At 50.3% G+C, this 7734-nt stretch overlaps 1 protein-coding gene and 2 non-coding genes across 3 annotated transcripts; all 3 read left to right on the top strand.

Annotated features, from left to right (window-relative positions):
• Positions 1–1771: 1771 nt before the first annotated feature.
• RPL27A (ribosomal protein L27a) lies at positions 1772–7304 on the top strand. Its single transcript, XM_038764580.1, has 5 exons — positions 1772–1851; positions 1975–2038; positions 4606–4681; positions 6352–6526; positions 7136–7304. Exons 1-5 carry the CDS (start codon positions 1849–1851, stop codon positions 7262–7264), a joined length of 447 nt encoding a protein of 148 aa, XP_038620508.1. The 5' UTR covers positions 1772–1848; the 3' UTR covers positions 7265–7304.
• Positions 5820–5952, top strand: LOC119944445. The gene has a single exon (XR_005455918.1). It is a non-coding gene; the product is annotated as a small nucleolar RNA SNORA3/SNORA45 family (small nucleolar RNA).
• Positions 6693–6826, top strand: LOC119944444. The gene has a single exon (XR_005455917.1). It is a non-coding gene; the product is annotated as a small nucleolar RNA SNORA3/SNORA45 family (small nucleolar RNA).
• Positions 7305–7734: the final 430 nt, after the last annotated feature.

Raw genomic sequence — 7734 nt, forward strand, 5'->3', positions numbered from 1 at the left:
ACAGTGCTTTGCACATAGTAAGCGCTTAACAAATACCATCATTATTATTATTATTCTAATCCCGGCTCCCCCTCATGTCTGCTGTGTGACCCTGGGCAAGTCACTTCGCTTCTCTGAGCGTCAGTGAACTCATCTGGAAAATGGGGATTAAGACTGTGAGCCCCACGGGGGACAACGTGATCACCTTGTATCCCCTGCAGAGCTTAGAACAGTGCTTTGCACAAATGCCATCATCATTATTATTATTATTATTATTATTTCCTCTTCTCCCACTCCCTTCTGCATCGCCCTTACACTTGGATTTGAACCCTTTAGTCACCCCATCCTCAGCCCCAAAGCACTCAGGCCCATAAATAGGATCTATAATTCTATTTATTTCTATTAATGCCTGTTTACTTGTTTTGATGTGTACATAGCTATAATTCTATTTATTTCTATTGATGCCTGTTTACTTGTTTTGATGTCTGTCTCCCTCCTTCTAGACTGTAAGCCCGGTGTGGGCAGGGATTGTCTCTCTTTATCGCTGAATTGTACTTTCCAAGGGTGAACTGTACTTTCCAAGCGCTTAGTATAGTGCCCTGAACACAGTAAGCGCTCAATAAATATGATTGAATGAATGAATGAATATTGTAATTTATTTACACTAATGTCTGTCTCCCCATCCAGACTGTAAGCTCATTGTGGACAGGGAACGTTTCTAATGACTCTTTTAGTGTGCTCTCCCAAGCACTTACTATAGTGGTCTGCACACAGTAAGCGCTCAATAAATAAGGGAAGCAGCATGGCATGGTGGAAAGAGCCTGGGCTTGGGAATCAGGGGTCCTGGGTTCTAATCCTGGTTCCGCCACTTAATAATAATAATAATAATAATAATGATGATGGCATTTGTTAAGCGCTTACTATGTGCACAGCACTGTTCTAAGAGCTGCGGAGGATACAGGGTGATCAGGTCACCCCTCGTGGGGGCTCATCCCGCGAGGATGGATGGATGACTGACTGACTGAAATTTCTAGACTGTGAGCCCACTGTTGGGTAGGGGCCGTCTCTCTATGTTGCCGACTTGTACTTCCCAAGTGCTTAGTACAGTGCTCTGCACACAGTAAGCGCTCAATAAGTACGATTGACTGACTGACTGACTGACTGAGTGACTGACTGACTGACTGACTGAATGAATGACTGACTGACTGAATGACTGACTTGAATGACTGACTGACTGACTGAATGAATGAATGAATGACTGAATGAATGAATGAATGACTGAATGACTGACCTGACTGACTGACTGACTGACTGAATGAATGAATGAATGAATGACTGACTGAATGACTGACCTGACTGACTGACTGACTGACTGAATGAATGACTGACTGACTGACTTGACTGACTGAATGACTGACTGAATGAATGAATGAATGACTGAATGACTGACTGACTTGACTGAATGACTGACTGACTGAATGAATGAACGAATGAATGACTGACTGACTGACCTGACTGACTGACTGACTGAATGAATGAATGACTGACTGACTGACTTGACTGACTGACTGACTGACTGACTGACTGACTGACTGACTGACTGACTGAATGAATGAATGAATGAATGAATGAATGAATGAATGAATGACTGAATGAATGAATGAATGAGCGAGCCTGCCGGCCGGAAGCGAACACTGAGGGGGAGAGGCCCCGCCCAGGCCTCAGCCCGCCCTCGCCCCCCCTCCTCCCCCCCCCCAGGACCGGAAGTGACGTCACACCGGAGGCGGTCGTCCCGGTGGGCGGGGCGCGCGGGTTTTCTCGCGAGAGCAGGGGGCGGGATCTTCCTTTCGCCGGGCGGCGGCCGCCGAGATGGTGAGCACGAGGCCGGGAATGGGCGGCGGGAATGGGAGGGAAAACCGGGAATCCCGGGGGGGATGGCATGGGATGGGGGACACACACACACGGTGATCCCGGCGCCTCTCCCCCTCCCTGCAGCCCTCCAGACTGCGCAAGACCAGGAAGCTGAGAGGACACGTCAGCCACGGACACGGACGCATCGGTCAGTCAGTCAGTCGGCCCGCCGACCAGCTCCGCCCAGAATCGGCAATAATCAATCATCGGCAATAATCAATAATCGGCATCAGCGTCCTCAGCGGGGGAGGGCGGGGGCGGGATGGGTGAACCGCTTACTTTGTGCGAAGCGCTGCGGGGGGACACACACACAAGGGGATCAGGTGGTCCCACGGGGGGCTCACGGGCTTCATCCCCGTTTTACAGATGAGGGAATTGAGGCCCAGACAATAATACCGACGGCATTTTTTAAGCGCCTACTATGTACTAAGCGCTGGGGAGGATACGAGGCGATCAGGTGGTCCCACGGGGGGCTCACAAGGCTTCATCCCCATTTTACAGATGAGGGGACTGAGGCCCAGACAATAATACCGACGGCATTTTTTAAGCGCTTACTATGTACTAAGCGCCGGGGAGGATACGAGGCGATCAGGTCGTCCCCATTTTACAGATGAGGGAACGGAGGCCCAGACGAGAATACCGACGACATTTTTTAAGCGCCTACTATGTACTAAGCGCCGGGGAGGATACGAGGCGATCAGGTCGTCCCACGGGGGGCTCACAGTCTTCATCCCCATTTTACAGATGAGGGAACTGAGGCCCAGACAATAATGCCGACGGCATTTTTTTAAGCGCTTACTATGTACTAAGCGCTGGGGAGGATACGAGGCGATCAGGTCGTCCCACGTGGGACTCACGGTCTTCATCCCCATTTTACAGATGAGGGAACTGAGGCCCAGACAGTAATACCGACGGCATTTTTTAAGCGCTTACTATGTACTAAGCGCCGGGGAGGATACGAGGCGATCAGGTGGTCCCACGTGGGACTCACGGGCTTCATCCCCATTTTACAGATGAGGGAACTGGGGCCCAGACAATAATACCGACGACATTTTTTAAGCGCCTACTATGTACTAAGCGCCGGGGAGGATACGAGGCGATCAGGTCGAGGCGTGAGTCCCACGTGGGACTCACGGTCTTCATCCCCATTTTACAGATGAGGGAACTGAGGCCCAGACAATAATACCGACGGCATTTTTTAAGCGCTTACTATGTACTAAGCGCCGGGGAGGATACGAGGCGTTCAGGTGGTCCCACGGGGGGCTCACGGGCTTCATCCCCATTTTACAGATGAGGGAACTGGGGCCCAGACAATAATACCGACGACATTTTTTAAGCGCCTACTATGTACTAAGCGCCGGGGAGGATACGAGGCTATCAGGTCGAGGCGTGAGTCCCACGTGGGACTCACGGTCTTCATCCCCATTTTACAGATGAGGGAACTGAGGCCCAGACAGTAATACCGACGGCATTTTTTAAGCGCTTACTATGTACTAAGCGCCGGGGAGGATACGAGGCGATCAGGTCGTCCCACGGGGGGCTCACGGGCTTCATCCCCATTTTACAGATGAGGGAACTGAGGCCCAGACGATAATACCGACGGCATTTTTTAAGCGTTTACTATGTACTAAGCGCCGGGGAGGTTACGAGGTGATCAGGTCGTCCCACGGGGGGCTCACAGTCTTCATCCACATTTTACAGATGAGGGAACTGAGGTCCAGAGAAGTGAAGTGACTTGCCCAAAGGCATTTATTAAGCGTTTATTATGCACAAAGCACTGTTCTAAGCGCTGGGGAGGTTACAAGGTGATCAGGTCGGCCCACGGGGGGCTTACAGGCCTCAGCCCCATCTTACAGGTGCGGTCACCTGAGGCCCAGAAAAGTGAAGTGACTTGCCCCAAGTCACCCAGCTGACAAGTGGCGGAGTCGGGATTTGAACCCACGACCTCTGACTCCCAAACCCAAGCTCTTTTCATTGAGCCACGCTGCTAATAATGTTGCAGTGTTTGTTAAGCGCTTACTATGTGCAAAGCACTGTTCTAAGCGCTGGGGAGGTTATAAGGTGATCAGGTTGTCCCTCGGGGGGCTCAGTCTTCATCCCCATTTTACAGATGAGGTAACTGAGGCCCAGAGAAGCGCAAGTGGGGCAAGTGACTTGACCAAAGTCACACAGCAGACGTGGAGGAGCCGGGATTAGAACCCAGGTCCTCTGGCTCCCAAGTCCGGGCGCTTGCCGCTCAGCCACGTGGCTTCTCATAATAATAATTGTGGTGCTTAAGCGCTTTTTGTGTTCTAAGCACTGGGGTAGAAACAGGGTAGGCAGGTTGGCCCACGTGTAGCTCACAGTCTTCATCCCCATTTGACAGATGAGGAAACTGAGGCCCAGAGAAGTGGAGTGACTTGCCCAAGGTCACACAGCAGACACGTGTCGGAGCGGGATTAGAACCCACAACCCCCGACTCCCAGGCCCGGCTTCTGTCGTCCAAGCCACGTGGCTTCTCTTTGTGGAAGAGGGAGCACAAGGCCGTCGCGGCCTAGCGAGGAGCATCTCTCCTCCCGTATTTGGTCTCCAAAGGAGGCAAAGTAGATTCAAAGCGAGTGATTGGACTCGGCTGACACCGTGGCAGCCAAATTGAGAAGTTACGTAGGGGTGGAGGCTTAGCCGAGTTCAACAAAACCCCTCTTTTCTCCAAACCCCCGAATCTGGTTTCCCTAGGCAAACACAGGAAGCATCCTGGCGGTCGCGGTAATGCCGGTGGGTTGCACCACCACCGAATCAACTTCGACAAATAGTAAGTACATAATAATAATAATAACAATGGCAAGTGCAAAGCACTGTTCTAAGCGTGGGGGGATACAAGGTGATCATCCCCCTCTTCATCCTCCCCATCTTACCTCCTTCCCTTCCCCACAGCACCTGTATATATGCTTGTACATATTTATTACTCTATTTTACTTGTACATATCTGTTCTATTTATTTTATTTTGTTAGTATGTTTGGTTTTGTTCTCTGTCTCCCTCTTCTAGGCTGTGAGCCCCCCGTTGTTGGGTAGGGACCGTCTCTATATGTTGCCAACTTGTACTTCCCAAGCGCTTTGTACAGTGCTCCGCACACAGGAAGCGCTCAATAAATACGATTGATTGATTGATCAGGTTGTCCCTCGGGGCTCACAGTCTTCATTCCCGTTTTACAGATGAGGTAATTGGGGCCCAGAGAAGTGAAGTGATTTGCCCAGAGTCACACAGCTGACAAGTGGCAGAGCCAGGATTAGAAACCAAGACCAATGGCTCCCAAACCTGGACTCTTTCCACGAAGCCAAGCTGCTTCACTTTATGTTTGAGGTTCTTTGCAGTGTTTTTTTTGCACATGAAACCGTTTACCAAATTGGTAACATTCTATCTCACTGAGCATGTTTGGGCCGACACTAGTGACTCCTTTATTTTTGTCCTTGTTAAAGCGCTTAGTTTTGGTGTGTGCTAAGCACTGGGGTAGATCAAAGATGATCCGATCCCACATGGGGCTCACAGACATAAAGAAGAGGGAGACCAGGTGTTGATTCTCCAATTTTGTAGGTGAGGGACGGAGGCACAGAGAAATTAAGTGACTCGCCCAAGCCCGAATGGCAGAAGCCAGAATTAGAACCCAGTTCCCGGATTCTTGGGCCTGGGCTCTTTCCACTGGTCCACGCCTCTTCTCAGTGTGAAAGACAACGAGAAAGCTCGTTTCTCAGAGTTAGTTGCCTTGCCACACCTTGGAAATGAATGGCTTGCTCCTGGTGCTCTGCAAGATTAAACCTTCTCTAGATTTTCCCAGGGGTCACTCCCAGGAAGATTGTTAAAGATGCCAAACATTTGGAAATGCATCCAGTGGCTTTAGGCTCTCCAGAAAAGTGGTTGAAACAACAAAAAGTTTGTACGGTGGGGCTGAAACTCGAGACTTAGAGTCACATCTGGTTTACTTCCCGTTGCCGTGGTGTGCTAAAGTCCTCGAAGAGTAACTACTCTCTCTATTCACTGGCTGTTCGATCTCGTGGTTCAGTCAGTCACCGGGTTAGTAACAGAAATTTACCGGGAAGGGCGTTTTATGGGAATTTAGTCATTTGAATGTCTTTGGCTGATGACAGCAGGGTGGCTTCCAGGGAGCCCTGTGAACAAGGTGACCATTTTCACTGGGTTGTGCTGCGCTTGGCAGTGTTGCGGTAATGAATCAGAGGCCTGGAGATCAGAGTCAGCTCTGGGCTGTGTCTTCAGTTGTTTCTATCATCTCTATCCAGTTTTTTGCTGGACAGTATGAATCCTACGAGCAGTGCTAGTCTGGATTTATTCATTCAAATATTTCTTAACGGTATTGTCCATTCCCTTAGGCAGTTCGGGTGCGTTTCCTCTTGGAAAGGCACGAAGTGACCGACCTGTCGGCCAATACTGACTTGCCGGTTTTTCTCCCCTTCCCTCCCTCCCTCAGCCACCCCGGTTACTTTGGGAAAGTTGGCATGAGGCATTACCACCTGAAGAAGAACCAGAACTACTGTCCCACGGTCAACCTCGATAAGCTGTGGACCCTGGTGAGCGAGCAGACGAGGACCAGCGCCGCCAAGAAGAAGCCGGGAGTCGCCCCCATCATCGACGTCGTGCGCTCGGTGAGCCCGCTGAGACTCCCCGAAGGGGCCGGGTGTCCGGGACCCTCCTTCCCGGGTCCGGGTGGGAGGCGGTCCCCCGGGAACGGGCCTTCTCCTATTCCAATCAATCAATCAATCGTATTTATTGAGCGCTTACTATGTGCAGAGCACTGTACTAAGCGCTTCCACCGAGACTAGAGTCACATCCTGACACGGTTGGTTGTCCCGGTGTGCTAGAGTCCTCGGAGAGAATCTCCTGCTCTTTATTCACTGGCTGAGGGGTGTCTCGTGCCTCAGCCGGTCACCGGATCAGGAACATTGATTTGGATTTCTGGTGGATAATAGTGCTAATTCAAATGGATTTCAGAATCAAATCACACTAATGCCTCATTAGACTGTGAGCCCACTGTTGGGTAGGGACTGTCTCTATATGTTGCCAACTTGTACTTCCCAAGCGCTCAGTACAGTGCTCTGCACACAGTAAGCGCTCAATAAATACGATTGATTGATTGATTCATCTAGGGCTTAGTGTGTGTAGAGTACTATGTTATAAGCACCTGGGAAAGAAAGAACAATAGAAGGCAAACAGATTGAAGATGTATCATCTCGTTTTTCCATGCTGTCTTGCAGGGCTATTACAAAGTCCTGGGTAAGGGAAAGCTTCCCAAGCAGCCCGTCATTGTGAAAGCCAAGTTCTTCAGCAGGAGAGCCGAGGAGAAGATCAAAGGAGTCGGTGGTGCCTGTGTCCTGGTGGCCTAGTCGTTTCTGTCCAAGAAATAAATGTTCTGTATTACCAGTCCAGAGTTTTGGATGTTCTTTTTGTATTTTACTGGAAGGCTTTCTGACTACTGCCCGGTGGAAGTGTGGTCTGGGGTTGACTGTTGCACGAGGCGGGGTTGGGGGGAAGTGTTCTGAACCAGCTGTCAGGTCACACTTTCTCGCGTGAGGTTATGTTTTAACATTAGTGGGGGGTAGGTGGACTTGTTCTTTGTGGAATCCACACCATTTTTCAGCACTAAAATGGGACATTAAGCACAGTTGCCGCTCCTACCACCACTGTAGTTGTGTTTTTGTTCCACATTGTAGTTTCCAAAATGCTCAGAGAGAGCGCTTCAGGCCACCTGGCGATTCATTTCTGTCCTTCAAACCCAACCCCTTTACTTCATCCCATGATTCATTCAGAGAAGCAGTGTTGCTCAGTGGAAAGAGCCCGGGCTTGGGAGTCAGAG

This window comes from Tachyglossus aculeatus, chromosome 22 (assembly GCF_015852505.1).
Source record: "Tachyglossus aculeatus isolate mTacAcu1 chromosome 22, mTacAcu1.pri, whole genome shotgun sequence".
In the NCBI taxonomy this organism is placed as follows: domain Eukaryota; kingdom Metazoa; phylum Chordata; class Mammalia; order Monotremata; family Tachyglossidae; genus Tachyglossus; species Tachyglossus aculeatus.

Coding starts and splice junctions, on each gene's coding strand:
- RPL27A (XM_038764580.1), top strand. Junction 4,682..6,351: donor CGAATCAACTTCGACAAATA/GTAAGTACATAA, acceptor TCCCTCCCTCAG/CCACCCCGGTTACTTTGGGA. Junction 6,527..7,135: donor TCATCGACGTCGTGCGCTCG/GTGAGCCCGCTG, acceptor GCTGTCTTGCAG/GGCTATTACAAAGTCCTGGG.